General features: G+C 45.0%; 5 protein-coding genes across 5 annotated transcripts; 2 read left to right on the top strand and 3 right to left on the bottom strand.

Annotated features, from left to right (window-relative positions):
* Window positions 1–86: 86 nt before the first annotated feature.
* Window positions 87–462, bottom strand: DFL_009421 (uncharacterized protein; the record flags this gene model as incomplete). Its single annotated transcript, XM_067639304.1, has 2 exons — window positions 87–329; window positions 400–462. The coding sequence occupies 2 exons, from the start codon at window positions 460–462 to the stop codon at window positions 87–89; spliced, it is 306 nt and encodes a 101-aa protein (XP_067487106.1).
* A 798-nt stretch (window positions 463–1260) lies between these two features.
* DFL_009420 (uncharacterized protein) lies at window positions 1261–4037 on the top strand (the record flags this gene model as incomplete). Its single annotated transcript, XM_067639303.1, has 3 exons — window positions 1261–1588; window positions 1666–1690; window positions 1838–4037. The coding sequence occupies 3 exons, from the start codon at window positions 1261–1263 to the stop codon at window positions 4035–4037; spliced, it is 2553 nt and encodes an 850-aa protein (XP_067487105.1).
* Window positions 4038–6617: 2580 nt separating this feature from the next.
* DFL_009419 (uncharacterized protein) lies at window positions 6618–7386 on the bottom strand (the record flags this gene model as incomplete). Its single annotated transcript, XM_067639301.1, has 3 exons — window positions 6618–6844; window positions 6905–7005; window positions 7367–7386. 3 exons carry the CDS (start codon window positions 7384–7386, stop codon window positions 6618–6620), a joined length of 348 nt encoding a protein of 115 aa, XP_067487104.1.
* A 4987-nt stretch (window positions 7387–12373) lies between these two features.
* Window positions 12374–16811, top strand: DFL_009418 (uncharacterized protein; the record flags this gene model as incomplete). The annotated part of the gene is made up of 4 exons (XM_067639300.1): window positions 12374–12687; window positions 12757–13695; window positions 13746–15523; window positions 15583–16811. 4 exons carry the CDS (start codon window positions 12374–12376, stop codon window positions 16809–16811), a joined length of 4260 nt encoding a protein of 1419 aa, XP_067487103.1.
* Window positions 16812–17777: 966 nt separating this feature from the next.
* Window positions 17778–22047, bottom strand: DFL_009417 (uncharacterized protein; the record flags this gene model as incomplete). The annotated part of the gene is made up of 4 exons (XM_067639299.1): window positions 17778–18853; window positions 19013–21654; window positions 21711–21826; window positions 21886–22047. The coding sequence occupies 4 exons, from the start codon at window positions 22045–22047 to the stop codon at window positions 17778–17780; spliced, it is 3996 nt and encodes a 1331-aa protein (XP_067487102.1).
* Window positions 22048–23897: the final 1850 nt, after the last annotated feature.

The following is a 23897-nucleotide window of genomic DNA, read 5'->3' as shown; positions in this document are numbered from 1 at the left end:
ATAGCTGGAGATTTGAGATATAGGGCGAAGATCTCCCGGCCACGCCCAGTCAAGAACCTCCAGTCAGTATACTCAACCGCCAACCATCATCGGCAGCACTGCACTACTCCACCGACAACAGCACCACCATCGTCATCATTATCACCACCACCTCCATCATTAACATCATCATCACCGTTATCAACATCATCATCATCATCATCATCATCATCATCAATATCATTACCAATAGTATCATTCCCATCACCATTCCCGTCTTCCTCATTCATATTTTCATCCGGATTATATCTACTACTGCTTCTTCTTCTCTTTCCTCTCGTTCTCCCTCTCTTGTTTGATGATATATGCTTCCGCTTTGGTCCTATCTAATATTTCTCCTCCAAGGTAAGGATTGCCAACCTTCTTCCCACCCGCCTGCTTCTCTCCTGCCTCTTGCCTGCCTGCCTGTCTGTCTGCCACCATTATACGTCAACAGAGTATAGAATACTTAAATAAGTATACTGCTGCACTTCAATACATTTTTGCCTGTACCTTTTCTACACCCGCCCACCCGTTAAAACATCCTGTCCATCATCCATGCGCACATCTTCATTCCACACACGTCTTAGTCTCCAACCGCAACACACCGCTCCTAGTTCCTCATTGAGTCTTCAACGTACGTGCCTGTGCCATCCCGCACCGAGCTCTCCTGCCGCTACCGCTACTTGATAACTCGAGCATCTCCCACCTGCCCGGGTTTTTTCAAGCTCTCCCACACTCCCATAATCTGCCCCCATACATACCTTCATCCATACATTCATTCGTTCGTATCTTATATATATCCTCAGATACCCAGAGGGAATAAAAAGAGAGACCCAAAGACCAAGACCGTAACTGTACTGCACAACACTGTAGTTCTCTTTCCCTTTCTATCAGCCACCACCTCCACTAGTTAACACTACCTCCAACAGCCCTACTCACATCACCACCTGACATATCCTTCCCCCACCCCAAATTCCAAATCCCGACTGCATGCTTCCATTTAGTTACATTCCATAGCATCGTTAGTCTCGAGATTTCGATCGTATTTTGTCCGTCTGAATGATTGGCTTATTCTCTGTTGATCAGCCGCTAGCTTCCTCTACCTGACACTCGTTACTGGATTCTCATCTTTCTCTAATACCATTCGCTAGCTCTCCCAAGGACCTCCCAGAATCTCTACATCTGATCTGCTTCCTCTTGGTTCCGCTGTTTTAGTCCTATTCTTCTCTCTCCGATAATATGGATATCAAGAGCCTTCTCAACCCCTCCGCCAAGGGGGTCACCAACCCTCCTCCTCTTCAACCTCATGATATCGTCGAAGAGGACCATATACGGTCGACCAAATCCTCTTCAACTTCTTCCGAGGTTTCTCAGGAACATGCAACTCCAAGAAGCCAAAACGATGACTATGCCAGGTACCACAAGTATGCAACTGTTGGTAGCTCAAGTGCCGGGTCCATGACGGCTAGAAGTTCCATATCCAGCCTCTCCAGCTTCCAGTCCTCAAATAGTCTCACCAGCTTGACGACATCATCAAGTGTTGGTTCCATATCCAAGGGTTCACTAGGTAGCCCAATCCATGAATCCTTAGGACGTCCCAAGCCTGATTTCAGGATACCAATTTATGCTTTTGATATAACCCAGAACAGTGCCCGGCTTCCACTTCGCGGTCTCTACACACCAAGCGAATCTGATTATAGCCCTTCAACAACCATGACCCAGTATTTCCCCCACACCCAGACCTAACACAAGATCGGATTGTGAGGGAAGAAATACCCGGATCCAACCTGACAACATTGGCTGCTTTGGCGACTAGCCAAGATATCAAAAGGAATCCTCTGGAGACCGATTATGTTGATGCTAGATACCCCTATGGAGTCCAACATTCGCCGTATGAGGAAACACCAACGCATTCCTACGTCTCTCAGATACACCAGCGTACAGATCTCGTCCCCAAGCAGGCTAATGCCTTTGGTCATGTCTTCACACAAGACGTTTATGCCATGAGCAAGCTCCAGCTTTCCGGTACCCCTAGTACCTTGTCACCAACAAGTACCATCGGCCCGTCTGGTTCGACAACCTCTATTTTCATGGATCTCTTTTCCGCCCCGAAATGCTCGTATGTTGAAGACTGTAACACAGGATCTCCCCTGCGCAAAGTGGTGTCCCATATCTTCGGAAGGAACAAACTGTCCACAAGGCAGATTCCTAAGAATATTTGGGTGTACTATTGCCGAAAACATTACCAGAGATCTCGGTATCGTGATCCTAAGGGATTCGCAAAACTCCAATGCGAATTGGTCAGAAGACAAGTTGAGAGGTTGGATACCTGGGGAGGTGTTGAGGATTGGGTCATCAAGGTCCGCAGAAGGGAGGAACTTCGCATATCGAAGGAAAGCAAGGCCGCTGCTCCATACAGCCCCGATGCCTCAGATGATTTCGAAGACGAATACAGCAGACGAGATTCTGTTCAGCAGGGATCGTCTGATATTCATTGGATATCGATGCTGACTGGAACTGGGAAGTCCGTTGACGAAGTTCGGTTTCTGTTGCGCCGAGTGGAGGCTGAGATTATCGACCGTGGTGGTATCTTCCCTGATGTTGAGATCCTACCCAACGTTCGGCCTTCCGCCATTTCTGGTGATATGAACTCTATTTCTCGAGTTGGAATGGGAGAAATCGAAGGCCTGGAAGCTGTTGAATGTGGGAAAGCCAAGAAGTCAAGAGGATCTCTGATGGATGTCTTCAGCTCGCCTCGAAAGTTGCCATCCCGAAAATCGCTGGAAGAAGCCATGGTGGTTACTGGCTCCACAGTTGCTGCTCAGGCCAAGCTGCAGAAGTCCGGCAGACCATCCTTTATCCAAGAATACTCTCCACCTTCATTGGATGACGAAGACTTTCCATCGCCAACGAGGCCTAAGCGCAAGGCTAGCAAACCACTTCCAATTACGGTTCTCTCCCCTCAGGAAATCTCATATCCCGAGGCCTGTCCTAACTACGTATACCCGCAAATGCCTACCCTCCGAGAAGCCGATTCTACGGCTGAGACTGAGAAGATGTTGCTCAAGTATCGATCTAAGCGCACTCGCCCTGTCGTCAGTGGCTTCCCAGACTATCAGGACCACTGGGATGAATTTCCTTCTCCAGTGTCGACCCGTCGTCACTCCCTCGAGCTCGAAAGCGACATGCCGTCTCTCCCTCTTCTAGCAGAGAGATTGGAGGAGCAGCTCCGTTCCCCATCGATGGAAAATCTTACGCTTGCTGGCTTGCCGCTTAAGCAGGCTCAGGCGACTGGAGAGGCCTTCTGTTCCTTTGAGCAGAAAGACCTCAAGATCGTTCTCGTCACGCCACCTCCATCTGCTTGTGGCGACTACAGCCGCGCTGCTACCGAGGCCCTTGAGACTACAGATGGCGACATCGCCCAACTTGGCGTCACGGAGGCGCAACCATTGCTGGCCATCGACCCAGAATCCGAACGCACTGTTCTTGCCGTTGAGGTGCCACAGCACGTCCGTGACTTCGTAATGGGAAGCTGGAGCAGAAAGCGTGCGGTCCGTATGAAGAACCTATTCGGCGATCAAATTGCTAGACCAACAGAATCCCGTTTGTTGGGATACCGTCCCTCCCGGCGAAAGGGAAGCCCTTCTGGAAAGAGCCCTCTCACGAAGAGGGTTGGCGGCCAGGCGCATGACTACGTTGAGTTTGCTAAGGAGAGCGTCCGCTTAGGTGTACGACAACTGCGTACGAGTTTTGCTCTTCAAAGCGAGCCGATGGAAGAGTCGGTGCTACAGCCATCTAACAGAAAGTCCTTCTCGCTGCTCTCAAAACCTAATCCGAATACCACCCCCACATCCTCCAGTAGGAGGCGACACAGAGCTTCTTCGGCTGGGCCAGCTGGTAGAAGCTCATCATCTAATATGTCGATGCGACGGACCATGACTACCGCTCCGGTCAAGGGCGCTCAGGAACAAAGCCGCACCTGGACGAGGGGTACGTCTGGCACCCGTTTGATTTAATATACGGGCGATATCTGGGATATATATCCCCCGCTGCTATATATACATTATATCATTGTGTGATTTTCAAGTTTGGGCGGCACTTTGAATATCTTACCTCTCTGCTATTCTTTTACTTATGCGATCTCTCTTGTTGGAAGCGTTGCTCTTTTACTTTTCCTCTCATATTTCCCTCATCTATCTCCTTACTCTCTTATCTTATGGTCGGGATGAAATCGCTTTTTTCCTTTTCTTTTTCATTTTAGGCTCTGGGTGATTCACACGGTGCTGGCGGCAAAGGTGGTTTCGGATCATTTTCCTTGGGAATACTTTACCGGATCAAATGGCGCAAAATTCGTCCACGCCCTTCAGCGAATCGGCCTTCGACGGAAAACCGGATTTCTTTTTTAACTCTCTATATAACTGCTATACTCTATCTGACGACACATGTTTTGAAGCGGAACGCACCAACCACCGAACGCAATTTATTCAATGATAATTTAACGAATCTCAGCTACTATCCAAAAATATTTACTTGTCACGAACAAAAAAAAAAACCATCTCCTTTCGACAAAATATACTCTCGAAAAGAAAAAAGTCCTTTCACTACAGCGTCCAAACTACCAAAATAACACCAAGAAAGTTTTCAAAGGAGAGAAAAAATTAACACATTTTCTTTTCTTTTCTTTTCTTTTTTTTCCATTGATGTTATAACAAGAAGACCAACCGGCTCGCGCCTGTTCGAAATCTTTTTTCTTACTTTAACTTCCTTATTTTTATTATGGGAATAGGTGTACAGAAGATGTTATACTATTTTCTTCTCCTCATTTAGTTTTACTTACAGAAAAGTTTGAGAGGATTTAAGGCGAATTGTGATGTGGTGTTTCTTCCCTTTATTTGTTTCCTTGATCGAATGATTCTAATCATTTACACACGCTCGCTGATATAACCAAAAGCTCTTTGAACAAAAAAGACATAAAAAAATCCTTACAGCTCGCTACTCTTTACCTTTCTTCTTTACTATCGTTGAAGAGAAAAGTCTTTTATTTTATTTTGAATTCGAAGTAGTACCGTATGCTTTTTTGTCTGCGTGCGTGTTTTGATTTGTGGGATGCGTATAAATATTCACGGCTCGGTTGTCTCTCTCTCTCTCTCTCCCGATCTCGCGATATGAAGTTTGTGCAAAGTTGTCTTTTTGCTCTCGCTCGCTATTGTAACCTGTGTATGAAGCCCTTTTTCGAAGTTATTATACGAGCGGAGAGCATTTGCAATTTTGAATTAACTTCCTATTTGATGCTTTTTCAAAGTTATTCGCGACACCGATTAATTGAGCCGTTGAGTCTCGGTTTTTTTTTTGCGTACAAACTTCTCTAAACAAAAGTTTTCGTGATATTTTCCAACTTTCCGGGGTCTCTCCCTTTGCTCTTCTTCACTTGCGGCTCACGATGGGTTGTCGTTATTGATGTCTCATCTAGAAGTTATAAAGTGGCTGATTTGCAATATTTCCATCCAGAGGTAGAACGGTTAGTGTCCTCGTGAGCCTCATGTGGCTTGTGGGACTAGCTTGATTTTATCTTTGCCTTTGACTGCCATACAAGTTCAAGCTTGCATTTGAAGAATGTCTTTTTTTTCGAAAGCGTAATATCTTCTTATATGCGTCGTTTGTGGCTTTTTGTATCGATGTCTTCTTTTTATATATGGTTCGTTGATTGATTTTTGGTACATTGGAGCGAAATACTTTTTCCTAAACTTGTTTACTTTCGTTATTTTATTAAACTTTGTTTCTTGTTTATATTGCTTGGTATACTGCGAGTCGACTGGTAATGTTGGTTGAGGATGGAGAAGAGGGGGGAGGAGAAAAGCCGATTCGATGCATTTTTCTAGTGAAAGAGATTGCGGTTTCTTTGTTAGATTTTTGTATTCGTTATTTTCTTTCTGTGCGTTAAGCTCTGGTTGATATATCATGAGCGAGCGAGCGTTGAGCGGTGCTACTATTCTCTTCTTCTTGTGCCGTTTGGTTTTTTATATGCTCGTTGAAGGTTAAGTATATTTATTTCTTTCCTAGCTGCTTTGTTGATGTTGATGTTGATTGTTTTATATGTACACGGGGAGTGTATGATTGATAGTTGGTGGGTAATCATCTGGTGTATGTTTGTATGGAGATGGCCCGGGGTTTGGTGTAGTTTATACATAGTTAAAGCTTATATAGTAGGTTAGCGGTATAAATGGAATGGAAGATGGTTTTGCTTGAGAGTTGACTTTTTTAAAGTAGGTTTTTGGGAAGAGGGGAGGAGAATTAGGCTATTATTGTATATGTATAAAGTATGAGGGGTCCTTATATATAGATCAGGTAGATACGGGAGGGGAGGGGAGGGGAGGGGATTGTACACTCTGAGGGGTCTTTGTGAGATCAGTTCAAGAAATTATATTTGACAGTTGAGATGAGTTTTCCTTCTTTCCTTCCTTCCTGAAATTAACGTATCTACCTTATCTTTCCGTAACCACTATCATTCCACCCAAACCTTTCAATGACAAAGATTAAAAAGTAAAAACCCCTTTACAAAAAAGTCAACAAAAAATCCATCTAACACATCACATCACTCAACCCCTCCCAAACCACCCACCCGCCTTCTTCGCCCCTTCCTGAATCTTCTTATCAGCCTCATCGACCTTCTGCTGAGCTTCCCCCTGTGCCTTTTTCCTCTCGGCATCGATTTTGCCGGTTGCTTCTTCGAATTTTTGTTTGGAGAGTTCGGTAGCTGAAGTGGCGGAGGATTTGAGGTGGTTGAAGGTTTCGGTGGCGGATTCGCGGGCTTTGGTTGTATCATCTGGTATATTAACGAATTAGTATATATATATTATTACTTTTTTGAGGGAGGGAGAGGTACGTTCGAATTGGGATTGGGCGGATTTTATGTCGCCGCCGGAGGTGGTGTAGTAGTAGTATCCGCCGCCGAGGACGGTTGCAGTTGCGAGGAGGAGGGGGAGGCTGTGGTTTTGAGGTTGGTTAGTAAGTGTTAAGATGCTCAATGGCGATATTAAGGCAATGGAATTGATAGGGGTTTGCGATTTTTTGAATACAATGGGGTACAAGCATCGCAAGATACTGTAGGGAACTCGAAGGTGGAGGGTTTTTCTGTGACAGCATGTGCAAGTCCGTATTATATAGGAAGGAATCGAGACTTCTTGAACGGTAACGCTCTATAAAGTATCGTATAGTTTAAATCATTTCCCAAAACTCGTACGGTGCCTGAGTAAGTAGGTATCACCGATGGAAGGGTAGGAGGAGACGAATTTCCCCGCAACGCAAAGTGACGAAATAGATTGTGGTATTTTATATTCCTACTTACTTTGACTTCTTTCCCGCCATTATGTTCTTCTTCTTTAACGATCTGTTTGGTGTATTTTTTTGGTGGATAGAGTGTTTGGATGTGTAATGAAAGAGAGAAGTACAGGATGGTTGATCTTCCGAGGTAAAATAAATTAAATAGTAAATTTTCGCACAATTGAGTTATGATGTTATATAATGTGTCAGTATGGAGGGGACAATGACGTAGTTGTTACCGGCCGGTCCAACAGCATTCTTGCGACGGGTCCTTCCGTCCCATATCCACCAAGTCAAAGAGCAGAAACACCCTCAGAACCCAATTTTACGGAGCCTACTCCCTCAGAACCCAATTCTACACCTCCGTCCCACTAGTGACCGACGACTCCTTTCTTGCTCCCTCTCGCAAACTATGTTTAATCACTCATTCAACCACTTTCCACGGTTCTTTCTAGCGTTTTAATTTATTCTTACCGGGTAAGCGAGGGTGAGGAATTGCATGATAGAGGGGTTTGAAGTTATTTTTTTTTGTTAGTGGTATGTTAAACTTTTGGGTTGTTCTATGATTTTGAGTTTTTTAATTTATGGTTTATCGAAGGTAAGTACGCTAACACGTTCTCCATTTATCTGGGGAACAAAAGGTCCTGGCCTAGTCCGGCCGTGGCTGGGGATTTGAGCAAGTTGCACAGGTAGCTAGAGGACCTCCAATACGTCGATCTATACCAAATAGTCTTGAAGACAGAATCTTCGCGAAACCATCCGATGTCTGGTTTAAATTAAATCTGCATTCCATTTTGAGTACACCTCACATTTACTAATAATCACAAAGTTCTATCGGGTGAAATCTGGTTTACGAGGCAACGTAACATTCCGTGGTAGAGCCAGCGAAGCGTCGAAACGTGACTGGAGTACCCGTAGCCGCATGAAGTATGTATGCACATTGGCGTCGGTATTTTGAAAATACAGTGCGACCGCATTGTCTCCTTAAATATTGTTCACGGGAAGTGTCATATACAGGAGCGACCGAACCCCCTTCGTTACCGGCTGTGCTTGACCACGGGGCTTCGATCAGTTACGGCCTCTTAAACCCGCATAATACTTGTTTATCTTGACTAGTTATAGTTTCGTCCCTTGTGAAGTATGAAGGCCGTCAAATAGAAATTATGTTGGCTCTGAATCCGGCCGTCCTAGTCCAGCGGGTCCGTAGACTGATCGGCTGAGTTCCATGTTCTACGAGAATATTACCAAACGTGTACAGCCCAATTTGTTGACGCAAAGAATAATAAGGAGGCGGCCGAGCGGTTTTACTTAAACTATTTGTAGAAAGAATCGCATCTATCATTACCAGTGTTAATCTATAGGATCAAAGTACACCGGTATAGGCTGGTGGGATTCTGTAATATCGTGGCCAGGTGAGTCGGAATCAGTCTCGACTCTAGCTCGTCTGAACATAACGATTTCTATCGGGAAGCGGACCACATCGGGAAGAGGACCAACAAATTTTCATTTTTAAAAATTAATTATAAATTAAATATTATATAAAAAAATTTGAAAAAATTAAACAAGAAACAAATTACTAGAACGAATAACATATTAAATTTTCAGAAATTTTCATACAATATTCGAATTAATATTAATTTTTAAATCTCAAAACTGGGCGTTTTTATGAAATATGTTGTTTACCACATCTTAGCGCCGCGCTATATTTTAACCTAATCTTTCACCATTACCATTATCATCATTACTGTTATTCTTCTATATAATTACTATCCTCTGTACTATCCTTTATACTATCCTCTGTATTATCCTCTGCACTATCTTCTATACTATCCTCTGTACTACCCTCTTTAGCGTCCTTTCTAGCATTTTGTGCACTACTCCCCCCAGCACCTTTTCGAGGGCGACCTCGAGGACGCCTAGTTTTACTACGGCCCTTACTACACCCTCTACTACGGCCTCTACTACGGCTATTATTACTACCACGGGAATAATTACGACCTCTTCTAGGCTCTATATTATTAAATTCTGTATCTCTGGCATCTAATTTAATAGCCTTGTTCTATTACAGCTCACTAATCTCCTGATTATTTAGAACACGGGCATCAGTAAGCCTTGGTTTATCACGTTTAATTTATGAAGCTTTCTTGTTAATAGCACGTAATTAGATATTAGCCTTTTATAATATAATAATTTTACTTATAACTCTCTCTGTCGCTCTGCCCAATTAGTGAATACTATTAATAGTTAGTGAACTAAGTAGGTGGCCAGATCGTGTAAAAATTTCGATAACGGCTTTGTAAACGGCTTAAGGGCGTGCTGGTATTTCTATGACTAAGTTCAGAATTTCGGTTTAAGTAGCCTTATTATATTGTAATTTAGATAGAACTTTCTCTAAATTGTATAGTACTAATCTCGCTTCTTGTTATGCTATCTTAATTAGATTCTTCGAAATAGTGTTCTCTCTGACCTCTGTTAATAGCTTAATAAATAGCTATTTATCGATTTCAGTAATACTATTACGCAAAGTATTATTCGCAGCATTGCTGTATTATTTATTATACACTGCATTGAATCCAATATCTAATGGTTGTAGACGATATGTACTATACGCTAGTAAATACAAAATAATGATATTCTTCTGAACATAATAGCTAATAAACTCTGCGTTAATATAACTATCGTGACTATCTAATAATAGTATGCGCGTGTGGTTGTCGAAAGTCTTTATCTTTGATTCGAATATCCGTTCTAGTTATTAAACGCCTAAGTCTCTGTCCGTCCATCTATTAGGTGAAGTTGCGAATAATCAGTTTTTTATCGATTAATTAATATTATTAATATACTAGTTAAATTAATGATAGATGTTTTTAAAAATAACGAATAGAAGAAGAATAATACCGCGCGCGCTAATATATTCGATAATAGTAACTAATTCGCGATTGCTATATTGTTTTGAGAACCGACTTTTAGATTTTAATAAAATTACTATTTTTGACGATTGAACGGTGCTTATAATAAATCCTTTTTTATTCATATTATATAATATATTTTTTGTAATATTGTACTTCCGTTTGATCTTCATAAATAGTTGATAGAATTTGTTAATAAAAGCTGAATTATCGACTTTTGCTCGAGCGTTATCTAATGCACGTAAGTAAGCAGAACGTAGTTCTATATATCGTTGTATAAATCTTTTTACCTAGCATTTTCCAAGATCTCGATCAGCAAGTTTAGTAGCCATATTACATACTATATCCAATCGCGGAGGAAACCCCCAGCTATATAATTAAATTGTAAGAAATCGTATAGAGACTAGTCGAGGTATCAAGGTAATACACAAATGTCACAGGGCAAGAGTAGTGTACTAGTGTGAATACAGATTGATACTTAAATTGTTGCTTGGTTTCTAAATACATGATAGCGAATATAGCGGTTTAAATAGACAATTGACAAAGGAAATAACAAAGTGAACTGGACAGGAGTTAAGTCTGAACTGGATATTCGGATATATAGAGTGTTGAACTGGACAGGAATTAAGACTATATAGTTTGTTGAACTGGACAGGAGTTAAGTCTGAACTGGACATTCGGATATATAGGGTGTTGAACTGGACAGGAGTTAAGTCTATATAGGGTGTTGAACTGGACAGGAGTCGTTCCTGCATAAGTCGGAAAGTCTGCGTAGGGTAAGGGCCTAAACAGGCCCTATGCCGTACTGATCAAAATAATAGCTGTAATCTTGGACTGCGAGTTTCGAGGTCTGGATCTGGATACTTTCTTATTTTGGGTCTGCGGTTTGTGTTGCGTCGTGTGGTTTTTCTTCCAACCACAATATCGCCTGGATGTTTCCTATGGTTATTCTGAGGGCTCCTCCGGCCGCCTGGATTTCTGCTTGGAGTTCATTATGCTGGGATTGCTTTGTTACATAAATAATCTAATATACTAATATCTTTTTATTCTCTATTATTATTGTTATTTACTATTAATATACTCTAGTTCGATTACTATCTTTACCACTAACCCTCCCTCTTAATATTGTATATAGTATGCCATGTGCGCGTACTGATGCGCGTATAAATATAAAGTTTCCTTTTTTATATACGCGTATTACTATTCGTATGTTATTTTCAAAAATTGCCTAATTAATTCGGTAGAACGCGTGCCGAATAGACCGATGATGATTTTAGAATCGTCGCGCCATGCTAGTAATGCTGATAGTGCTGATGCTGATAGTGCTGATGCTGATAGTGCTGGTGCTGATAGTACTAATGCTGATAGTGCTGATGCTGGTAGTGCTGATGCTGGTAGTGCTAATGCTAGTAGTGCTGATGCTGCTGGTATCGTAATAATCGTGTCGTGTCGTATCGTGTCGTGTCATATCGTGTCGTATTAATTATGTCGTGTTAGTTGTGTCGATGATTAAATTGCAGCGCGGCGCTGAGATGTAGTAAACAACACATTTCATAAAAACGCCCAGTTTTGAGGTTTAAAAATTAATATTAATTCGAATATTGCATGAAAATTTCTGAAAATTTAATATGTTATTCGTTCTAATAATTTGTTTCTTGTTTAATTTTTTCAAATTTTTTTATATAATATTTAATTTATAATTAATTTTTAAAAATGAAAATTTGTTGGTCCTCTTCCCGATGTGGTCCGCTTCCCGATAGAAATCGTTATATAAACTGTGTTGAATACGACAGATCGTCGCTGTTGCAATTTTGGCGTTGTTGGATCGACAAGGTTTGCCTGTGTTTGGGATCCCTGCTCGGTTGCTCATCAGGCTAACCCGAAACTAAAAAAAGTTCGAATTGCTCACAGAAACTCTCCTTCTAAACCAACTTCCTCATCAACAGGAAAATGAATAGCTCTTACCAACCGCTATCACCATCGCGGTCAATTACCATAACGTCGACAGCACGGTGACAATACGATACACATACCGGTGGCAGCTGTCCCACTTGAAATCCGCTTTCTCGACACCCAATCGCTTTTAAACCACATCATCAACTATCACTATCGATACCGTCACAATGGCTCTCCAAGCCGCCCCCACCAAGCGCGGCTCCCGCAAGGAGCAAGTAACCTCCAACGTCCCCAAACGCATCAAAGAAGTCAAATTCGGCATTCTTTCAACCCAAGATATGGTAAAGCAAGCGGTAATCGAAGTCTCCACCGACCGACTCTTCAACGAAACAGGCCGTCAACCCACCGAAAACGGAGTTCTCGATCCGCGCATGGGTATCTCGAATAAGACCGACACGTGTAAAACCTGCGGCGAGAATCTACAGGCTTGCAATGGACATTTCGGGCACGTTAAATTGGCGCTACCGGCTTTTCATATTGGGTATTTTAAACATATTATTTCTGTGCTGCAGAATATATGTAAAGAGTGCTCGGCTATATTGTTGGATAGTTCGATGAGGAGATCTTATCTGAAGGAGATTAGGAAGCCTGGGATAGACAATCTGCGAAGGGTACAGATTTGCAAGAAGATTAATGAGCAGTGTAGGAAGACTAAGGCGTGTTTTGTGTGCGGAGCTATCAACGGGACGGTGAAGAAGGTTGGGCCGTTGAAGGTTATACACGACAAATTCAGAGCTTTTAATTCGTCGAATGCGGCGTCGAAAGTTCCGCCGGAATCGAAAGTTATCTTCGATAAATCATTTACCGAGGCGAAGAAGACGAACCAGGATTTGGATAAGCATATTCGAAAAGCTATGGACGATTTGAATCCTCTGAAGGTGTTGAACCTGTTCAAGAAAGTTTCGCCAGCAGATTGTGAGCTCTTGGGTATGGACCCGGGTGATGGACGCCCTGAGATGTTCCTGTGGCAGTACATGCCTGCACCACCAGTTTGCATTCGGCCCTCTGTTAGTCAGGAGGATGCGAGTAACGAGGACGATTTGACAGTTAAGCTTGCCCAGATCACAGAAACCAGTGCCCTTATTCGGGCGGGTCTATTGAAAGGAATACCGATACAGACGCTCATGGAACAATGGGAATGGATGCAGTTACAAATTGCGCAATACGTCAACAGCGATTTACCCGGTGTGCAGCAGCAAGGAACGAAGCCGATCCGAGGTATTTGCCAGCGGTTGAAGGGTAAACAGGGTCGATTCAGAGGAAACTTGTCGGGAAAGCGTGTGGATTTCTCCGGTCGTACCGTCATTTCTCCAGATCCAAATCTGAGCATTGAGCAAGTCGCTGTTCCGATGCTGGTCGCAAAGAATTTGACATACCCGGAGCGGGTTACGGATTACAATCGGGGGAAGCTACAAGACCTTGTGAGGAACGGAGCTGATAAATATCCTGGTGCGAACTTCGTCATCAAGAAAGATCTGCAGTATAAAACGTATGTACACTCTTTCATGTCATTGTCGAATCCCGCTAATACCCTAATAGGTGGCTCAAGTACGGCAACCGTGACAAGACTGCACAAGAACTTGCAATTGGCGACATAGTTGAACGTCACCTTGAAGACGGCGACGTAGTCCTCTTCAACCGACAACCTTCCCTTCACAAACTTTCCATCCTTAGTCATTATGTCAAGGTCCGACCATGGAAAACTTTCCGATTAAACGAATGTGTTTGCAATCCTTACAATGCCGATTTCGACGGTGACGAAATGAATTTACACGTTCCACAAACCGAAGAAGCACGAACGGAGGCTATCAACCTGATGGGTGTCAAGAACAATCTGTGTACACCCCGTAATGGCGAACCAATCATTGCAGCTATTCAGGATTTCATCACTGCCGCTTATCTACTCTCCAACAAGGACAACTTCTTCGACAGGAAGTCATTCGCGACGCTGTGCATGTTTATGGTTAATGGAAATGAACAGATCGACCTTCCACCGCCTGCGGTTATCAAGCCGGAGGCCATGTGGACTGGCAAACAGCTATTCAGTGTTTTAATCAAACCGAATAAGAAGAGCAAGGTTGTGTTGAATTTGGATGCAAAGTGTCGTGATTTCAAGGCCGTCCCGGGTATGGCGCCAGATTTGTGTCCGAATGATGGGTGGTTGGTTATCAGGGGGTCGGAGGTTATGTGTGGACTCATGGATAAATCTACGGTTGGCTCTGGAAAGAAGAACTCAGTCTTCTACGTTATCCTTAGAGATTATGGAGCGGATGAGGCGGTCGCTGCCATGAACAGATTGGCGAAGCTTTGTGCTCGATGGCTTGGAAACCGTGGGTTCTCGATTGGTATCAACGATGTGTCCCCCGGAAAGAGGCTGCAGGAATTGAAGCAAATGCATGTTGATGCGGCATACAAAGAGTGCGACAATCTCATCGACGACTTCAACATTGGACGATTAGAAAAGGCCGCTGGTTGCGACGAGGAAACGACACTTGAGAACAGAATCTCTGGCGTACTCAGCAAAGTCCGTGACAAAGTCGGAGATATTTGTATGAGCGAACTTAGCAAGATGAACTCACCACTTATCATGGCCAACTCCGGATCCAAAGGTTCCAAAATTAATGTCTCACAGATGGTGGCCTGTGTCGGACAGCAGATTATCAGCGGAAAGCGTGTGCCGAACGGCTTCCAAGACCGATCTTTACCACACTTCCAAAAGAACTCGAAGGAACCGCCGTCCAAGGGTTTCGTGAAGAATAGTTTCTTTTCCGGGTTAACGCCTACGGAATTTTTGTTCCACGCTATCTCTGGTCGTGAGGGTTTGGTTGATACAGCTGTCAAGACTGCTGAAACCGGTTATATGTCTCGACGTTTGATGAAGAGTTTGGAGGATTTGAGTGCGCAGTACGATCATACCGTCAGGAATTCGAGCGCAGGTGTGGTGCAGTTTCAGTACGGAGGAGATAATCTGGATCCTGTGGATATGGAGGGTGATGCGAAACCCGTCAACCTAATTAGGACGTATAACCACGCTGAAAATCTGACGTGGGATAACAACGACCCTGGTTTGCTACCATACGAGATCATTGCAATGTGCAGGAAGCTCTTGGATTTTGACGAGCTTGAAGCCATGTTGGCGAGGTTAGGACCGACGGACGAGATTGATAGCAAAGTTGCGTTTAGACAATCGCTGTACCAGTTTGTGAAGGAGAGGGCGGTGGAATGTGCGAAGATTCGAGAGAGAGTTGGGTTGATGGCATGTTTGGAGCCAGTGAATAGTGATGAGTATGATATGGAGTATATTGATAGTTTGAATGGTAAGCTCCCCAATAATATTTGGTACTAAGAAGTGACGGGAAACTAATAGCGTCTACAGCTACGGCGAAAGCGATTGTCGACCGCGTCCACAAGATTTCGGCCCGAACGCTCCGCGAATTCATATCACAATGCATGGCGAAGTACTCTCGTTCGAAAGTCGAGCCCGGTACCGCCGTCGGTGCAGTTGGAGCCCAGTCGATCGGTGAACCGGGAACTCAGATGACGCTGAAAACTTTCCATTTTGCCGGTGTCGCCTCCATGAACGTTACATTGGGTGTCCCCCGTATCAAGGAAATCATCAACGCTTCAAAACTTATCAGCACACCGATTATAAAATGCGAATTGGTCAATAAATCCGATATCCGCAGCGCACGATATGTTAAGGGCCGAATTGAGAAGACTTATTTGGAGGATATCATTTTCTATATTGAAGATGTTTGTTCACCGAATGATAGTTACATTTCTATTCGAATTGATGAAGCAACAATCGACAAGCTTGGGTTGGAGTTGACGATTGAGGATATCATGACGGCGATAACAAGGGCTCCGAAGTTGAAGATCGATAAGAGCCAGTTGAAGGTTACTGGGTCGAGGATACGGATCTATGTTTATGAGTTGTCGGAGAGGGAGATGAAGAAGAGTAAAGGGGATTTGAGCGTCCACCAACGGATCCAGGCGTTGAAACGGGTGTTGCCACGTGTTGTGGTGAAAGGGTATCCTGAGGCTACGAGAGCAGTTATTTCGACTGATGAATCCAGTGGCAACAATACACTTTGTGTGGAAGGGTATGGATTACGGCAGTGCATGAATACAGACGGAGTTGTGGGGACGAAGACAAAGACAAACAGTGTGATGGAAATGAGAGCTGTCCTAGGGATTGAAGCCGCAAGATTCACGATCATTGACGAAATCAGCTTTACAATGAGAGAGCACGGTATGGACGTTGATCCACGACATATTCAACTCCTAGGCGATGTGATGACATACAAAGGAGAAGTCCTTGGAATCACACGATTCGGTTTAGCCAAGATGAGGGATTCAGTCCTTCAACTGGCCAGTTTTGAAAAGACGACAGACCACCTGTTCGATGCTGCGTTCCATACGAAGAAGGATAAGATTGAAGGTGTTAGTGAGTGTATTATTTTGGGGCAGAGTATGGGGATTGGAACTGGTGCGTTCCAAGTGGTTAGACGGCTGGGGATGGAGGCGGCGGATTTGAAGGGGAAGAGGTGTTTGTTTGAGGAAGGGTTTAGGAGGGGGGTTAGGATGAGGATTGGGGGGGTTTAGTGGAGCTTTATATTATATTTATTGACTTGAGATAATTTGGGGTGGGGAGGGGGGTTGAGAAATTGTTTTGTGGTTTGTGGTTTATGGCTTTTCTCATTATTGGGGGGGGGGTTGTAAATTTGGTCTTGAGATCAAGAGAACCATACTTTTTGCATTTAGTGAGACCTGAGAGGATCTGGGGGTTTTGTATTTAATCGATGGATAGGATTGGATACGAAATAGCCTATAGAATCGCATTTGAAGAAAGTGTATTAATATCATCGACCTCATTATAATCTACCATACTACGGCTGTATACCGATGTCTTGCCATCGAAGAGTGCTAAGATATTATAAGGTGAACGGTAAATCATGTAAACTGTATTCCAATTCATCACCCAAAAACACCAAACTGACATATCGAAATTTAGCAGGGTAGAATTTTAAATACATATCCCAGTATTCTGTCATGGAAAAAGAAGGCAAAAGGGACGATCCCGCGCTGTAGACGAATGTGAGATAACAGAAAGGTAAAGTGAGGTAAAGTACACAACGATCGCTCCGTGAAAAACAATCTCCCCTGTACAAAATCGCCTGGTAAAAAAAAAAGGATGGCAGAAGTGGAGGAGGAGGGGAACGCAAAAAATGAAATAGGGATATACATGAAATGAGCAGTCAAAAGTCGCATGCAAGGTAATTTCATGAAAAAGTCAAAGAAGTATGTCGTCCAATAATCCCACCGAAATCTCATTACCATATCATATCCCATATCCAATACCTACCCTAGCCCTCCACGCAAAAAGAATATTCCAAAAGAAACCTGCAAAGCATGCGTAAAAACGAGGGGGTTATACCCAGATCAACCAGAATAATATCCATCGCTTCCGAACCGTACTAAAAGAGTATATTATATGTTGACACTCTGCAAATCTCGCGCCCAAAAGATCTGCTCTGTCTTGTTGTTTTGTTTAGAGAAAGAGGAGAAGGACTAAGCCCAAGTTCCTGTCCTCGGCCTTCTCGACGATGAAGTCCCAATACTGATACTGCTCAACTCTTGACTCAAACTCCACTGCTCTTGTGTCATCCCGCCTTGATTAGGTTGCTGTGGAGCTCTCATCGGTGGCGCAGCTCCTCCTCCGCCGTACCCCTGTTGTTGCTGTTGCTGGTAATAATCGTCAGGGCCCATAATCGCATTCCTCATCACTGGAGCACCAGGGAGCGGTCGATGGCCCCCACCACTATGCGTAGGAGTAGGAGCTGCTGCATATCCGTACCCAGAAGAAGGTGTAGAAGCTCCATTCGACCTCATAAACCCTCTCCCAGGTGAAGATCCGTAGATATCAGAAGGAGGCGGCGCGGGACTAACACTTTGCCTTCTTGGTCTGAAACTCAACGGCTGTTTATCCTCTCTTCCTCTATCATCTCCACCTTCAGGCCCTGGTGTTGCCGCACCGCCGCCATTATTCCCAGCGTTAAAACTATTTCGTCGAAGGGGCTCCGGTGCATACGTATCCGGTGCGAGAATGTCATCCGCCTCAAGCTCTCTGTTCGCTGAATTCGGTGTAAAAACCTTCTTCCTTGCTTTCTTCGCTGCTTTTTTCTCTTCCTCCCTCATTTTCTTCTCCTCTTTCGCTGTCATGTACTGCCCTGGCGATATCGATACCGCTCCTGGACTTCGTGCCAATGGCATAGTCGAGATGTTACCGCTTGGGGAACGATTACCTGGTGAGCTGCCGAGGCCGACAGGATTGATGACATCGTAGTCATCCGGTGAAAACGGCATACCACCCAATGTCATCCGTCGGTGTTCAGGTCTAGTCGATGGCTGTCGTTCAGGCTCTGGTGTTCGTCGGGGTGGAAGGTCCGAATTTCTTCGAGCGGGTGGCATAGGACTAGTCGCTCTGTTCCCTTCGGCGCCATAATTCGGATATGGTGACGGATTTCTTGACGGCGGTCTCTTGGCATGGTCATACGAGGAAGGATGTGGGGAAGCGGACGAGGTCATGTATTCACGTGAAGGGGGGTCATCAACGTAGCTAGTGCTCGCAGACTGATAAGTAAAATCTGCACACCGGTCAGTTTCATCAACCTCATCTTCAATATATGGCTGTCTAGACTTGGAATCTCTAACCCTAACGGCAGCGGTGGGAGAAGATAGAGAAACAGGAATGGGGTCGCTGCCGCTGTTGTTAGATTTTCCGTCGTCTTGCGACGTTTGCGCACCTAGGATACCATTGATATTATTTTGTGATTTAATATGAGCGTAATCGTAGGCACTGCTTCGATTACTGCGGCTTTCACTCGGGTTCTCGCTCGGATCATGTTTGTACACGAGGTTCTGGGGCATACGATGGGACGCTGAGGGAAGAGGCGGCGGGCCACCTCGGCTGCTAACGAGTTCTTGGGAGTAATTATTCATAGATGGAGGCGGGGGCATAGGCGAAACGCTTCTTCGTCGATTAGTCGCATCTATCGGCTGTGAATTTTGTTGCATCAGTGGTCGAGATGAGTCTATGCTGTTATCGGCAGCGCGGTACTGCGATAACGGCTCTGGAAGTTGTGTAAAAGATGATTGATGAATATCATCACCTGGGGAGTCTGGGCCGTAGCCCGGGGTCAAAGCCAGTGGGTGTGGGCTAGGTGAGCGGCTCAGTGCTTTTTTAGGAGGTGCATTGGTAGATATTGGGGCAACATTTGGGCGGCCGCGATGGGATGGTTGAGCGCCGGAATGCGATGGCAATGGCGGCGGACCACCCCCAGCAAGGACCAAAGCAGTAGTAGGGTCAAATGCGTGCTCAGGGTTTTGTGGCATATTTATTCTTTTGCTATAGTCGGTGTAGGAAGTATACGCAGTGGAGCCGGGTGGGGCTGCATAGCCTGATGAATAACTTTGGTGAGTATTGTACCCGTTCTGGTCGTAGGTTCGTTGCGGTTCAGGCCCTTGGTTAAACCCACCGCTATCAGTAATAGCAGCGTATGGTGGTGGCTCGCTGTTTCCTCTTATGCGCGATTGCATTGAGGGATCTTGAACAGATTGTTGAACTGGTTGTTGAACTGGTTGCTGAAGCTGTATTGGCTGTGGAGAAGGTGTAGGCTTAAACTGTGAGCCGCCATGGGCAGGAGGTGGTGGTGGAGGCGCCGCATACCCCCTGACCGACTGGAGCTGGAAGCTTTGCTCATACGAATCAATAGGCTGCTGGGGTGGAATGCTCTGTTGCAGGGGTGTCAAGGACTGAGAAATAGGGGCCGGAGGGATATTAGCTGGCATGCTCGCAGGCATACTCATACGTGGCTGTGCAACTCTATGTGACGGGAGGGGGGGGGGTGGTGCAGCACTACTGTGAGCCAGTACTAGACTAGAGGAATTGGCATAGTCATTCTGTGGAGTTGGTACCGTTCGATATGCTGCAGCTTGGCTATGTTGAGGAAGAGGAGGGGGTGCGTATTCAGACGCCCTAACTAGTTGAGATTGATACGATTGCTCCGCGTATGGATCTTGGTAGGTTGACTGGTAGGAATTGGATTGATACTGTAGAGGCTGCTGCGATAGTTGTTGCGAGGGCTGCTGCAAGGGCTGCAAGGGCGGCTTCGGCTGGGGGATTGAAGCAATTAGGGGCTGATCAAATCCTTGGCTGGCGTACGAAGATTGCTCTTGGTACTGTTGGGGCGGCTGTTGGGGCGGCTGCTGAAGCGGCTGGTCGTATCCATGGTGCCGAGGTGGAGTTGGTGCAAAAGAGGATGCTGAGACCAGTTGATTGTTGTAAGAACTTCCAGTTTGATACATATCAGACCCACTGTTGGGATAGAACTCGCTGCGTGATTTCCTGTGGTGAAGACCTTGAGGAGGCGGTGGTGGGGGTTGAGACGAAGCGGGAATCACAGCTCTACGAGTATCAGCGAATTCGACATGTCGATGTTGAGGTATCATGGGCGGGCCGCTCTGATTTGCCAATACCATTGCATTCCCGTTGTGGTTAGGGTGCTGATCGTAAATGTCATTTTGATAGCCAGAGTAAGCTGCAGGATTTGGAGAATGTCGCTGGTGAGGAATTAACTGGGTTTGTTCGACGTATTGGGCCTGAAGCTTGCCAATGTGTTCACTCTGGAAGTCCTGAAGGGTAGCGACTTGGCTGGGTTGGTTGTATCCACCATATTGTTCCTGCTCGTACGACATACCGTGCTGGGGGTGTGGGGGCGGGTGGTGCTGTGGTTGATGTTGTCTGTATGGATCGTGATCATACATATCTGGTGGTGGCCTCGACTTCTCACGCCTCCTCTCACGTTCCCGTTCACCATCTCGTTCGCCTTCACGGTGATGTCGCGATTTCTCCCGTTTATATTCACGATGTCTCCGCTCTTCCCTCTGACGTTCTCTCGGCTCCCTATCTCGACGGTCTCTGTCCTTTCTATGCTGTGCAACTGGAGGCTCAGGCGGTTCTTCTTCCTCAGGGCTACTAGGCACCAGTTCCTCCTTCGATGGTTTAGGATTAGGTCGTTCCGGTAACTCTCGACTCCTAGCAGGCACACCTGGTCTCCTCGGTCCAGACAGCGGCTTTTCGGGACGTTTCAAATAGTCCTCCTTCTCAAATGCTGTAACTTGTCGAGTATTAACTTGTAACGGTGCAGTCTCCCGGGGTCTCTCATCCCAGAATGTCAATTCAACTCGTATATCGCCTGCATATTTTCCACGACATTTACATTGATGCCAGCCATCCGATTGGCCGCCGCCAGAAGTGTCGAGGATGTTATCAAGGCTAACGATGCACTCGCCGATGAGTTCGGTTTTTTTATCGTCGGTGAAGATTACGATTTTGAGGTGGCGGTAGTCACCAGAGTCGTGGACGGGAAAACGAAGTTCGGCATCCCTATGCAACGATCAGAATAAGGTTTACGGTAGGTAAAACTGCTAAGTATATGATACCATTTGGGGGTCTGGCCTCCTCTTTTGTCGGGTTCAGTTCTTTTGACATGCTTTCCAAGACGGAGGACACAGTAGGGATCTTGTTTGCCAATTGATTTGAGGTTCGGTAAATTTTTCTATTAGTCGTTAGTTTTTATGTCATACATCTTGACATTTGATACGAAGAAGGACATACGGCTTTATCGACAACAGCGACAAGGGTACCAATTAAAGGGCCATCGGTGGCCATATCTGCAAAAATACCAGCGGGGTGCTTTAGGTCAGTGCCTTTTGGGAGAGGCTTGGAAGGCACAACAGCGACCGGCTTCTCGCCCCTCCGCTTGATTGGTTCAGCCATGGTCTAGAATAGAGTTCGTACTCTGGTATTGTAGAGTGCCGGTGTGATTGGATGTAAGATATGTCAAATGGCTTGATATTGATTGGTATTGTGGATGAAGGATAGGAAGTCGAGTCGTAGAATCGCGGACCGCATCAAGCGATTTAAGTGACTTCGAAGGGCGGATTTCTCAAGTCTCCGTCGGCATCTGGCTTAAGTTTTTGACTGTACTCGATAAACCGAGTCTTGAAGGAGTCGAAGTGAGGAAAGGATGAAACGAATATCGTCAACTCCGGGTAAGTGGTGTGACGAAGGAAGGAAGGAAGGAGCCGACAGGTTATGAAGCAGTCAAAGAATAGAAAGAAAGAACAGAAGCCGCCCGCGTTAACAAAGAGAATGGGAATCCGAGTTTAGGCAGCGGGCGAATGCAGATGACGGCGATAGGATAATAATGGTGGTGATAAGATTGCCTAATTCAATGGCGAGCATGGGAATGATACGAATGGAGTATGATAAGATGAGGCTATGAAGTTGGTAAACAATGGATTCAATACGTTTGTAGATGTTTCTTTGGTGGATGTGGAAGTGGAGCACGGGAAGTCGTCAGATGCAGGGGTTGAGGCCCGTTGCTATGGAGTGTAACTTGGATTACCCCTGTCAGCCACCCCAAACCACCCCGGCATAGCAACCATGTTTATCTCCGTGTCTTCTAATTTGATTCAAATCTGTCAGGAGTGACAGCCGGGTGGCCCCATTGACTCGCTCAAGCCTAGGCTTGTGTCACCCACGGCTCGGAACGTGCCGAACAACTTCGAAGCTCAGTAGGGTATAATATTCGATGCGACGTCTTTCACTTTTCCCTGATCAATGAAACAATTAGTGGCACATGGAATCTGCTGTTTTATCTCATAAATCAAATGCGTCTGGGAGACTAGCTGCGAACCACTGTTCGATATATCGATAGCGTTTATATATATTATAAACGGCTTAAAGACCTATACTTTTCACGTCCTGCGGAGAACTTTTACATATCGTAGGATTCTTACATACTTAAATACTTCTTACTTACTTACCTATCCTAGGTTTACATACATACGCTACGCCTATAGATTGTCTTGTCGCCAGACTCCCCAACTGTGTTGAGGGAAGGAAGCAGGTGTTACGTGACTCGTGTGACCCAGTTGTCTCAGTGGCCTTGAAGCCGTTAACCTCGAGGCTACTTAGTTCCCGAGCTCTGAATGATTTTATTCTACCCAATATTCCGAACTGAATGTATTAAATAAGCATCTAGAGAGAAAGCCTAGAGGGTTTCCCGCACGAATATTGTGGGCTATGTGCGTTCTGCAGCTCTGCTTTGAGGTATATATCGGGGTAATTAAGCGACCTCTATCATGTACCCTAGTTCTCTCAGTGAGACTGAAACATATGCATCATTCTCGCAAAAGCGATATCGCGATACGAAATCCAGTAATAATGCGAGGACCTGTCCTAAGAAGGGTCTACATATGCATCGTCGAAGAGGCATTACTAGAGGCTCAACTTAGCATAGGCTTCCCCTTCTATGAGCCACTCAGAAACCCGCTCACGTATACTACACTGCAGGTGTGTATGTTGGAGATTGGAACGCCCAGTTATCACAGTGTATCACATTGCATCAAACAACAAGGCTTCGTCAAAATAATGTGCTGCATTGGCAACAGCCGTAGAGAAAAGCGATTAGAGTCCCGTTTTCATTATAATCTTGCTTCTCTTCCTCCTTTCCTTTCTTTCCTCCTCTCGTGATCTCTACATCTATCAGTATACTTATATACTCCCAGCTTGCGGGGTTCACCTGCGTGGGATACGTCCACCCCAATTACCAACCCCTCCCC

This window comes from Arthrobotrys flagrans (genome assembly GCF_004000055.1).
Source record: "Arthrobotrys flagrans strain CBS H-5679 chromosome Unknown unitig_1, whole genome shotgun sequence".
Taxonomy (NCBI): Eukaryota; Fungi; Ascomycota; class Orbiliomycetes; order Orbiliales; family Orbiliaceae; genus Arthrobotrys; species Arthrobotrys flagrans.
This window is presented reverse-complemented; position numbering and strand designations above follow the sequence as displayed.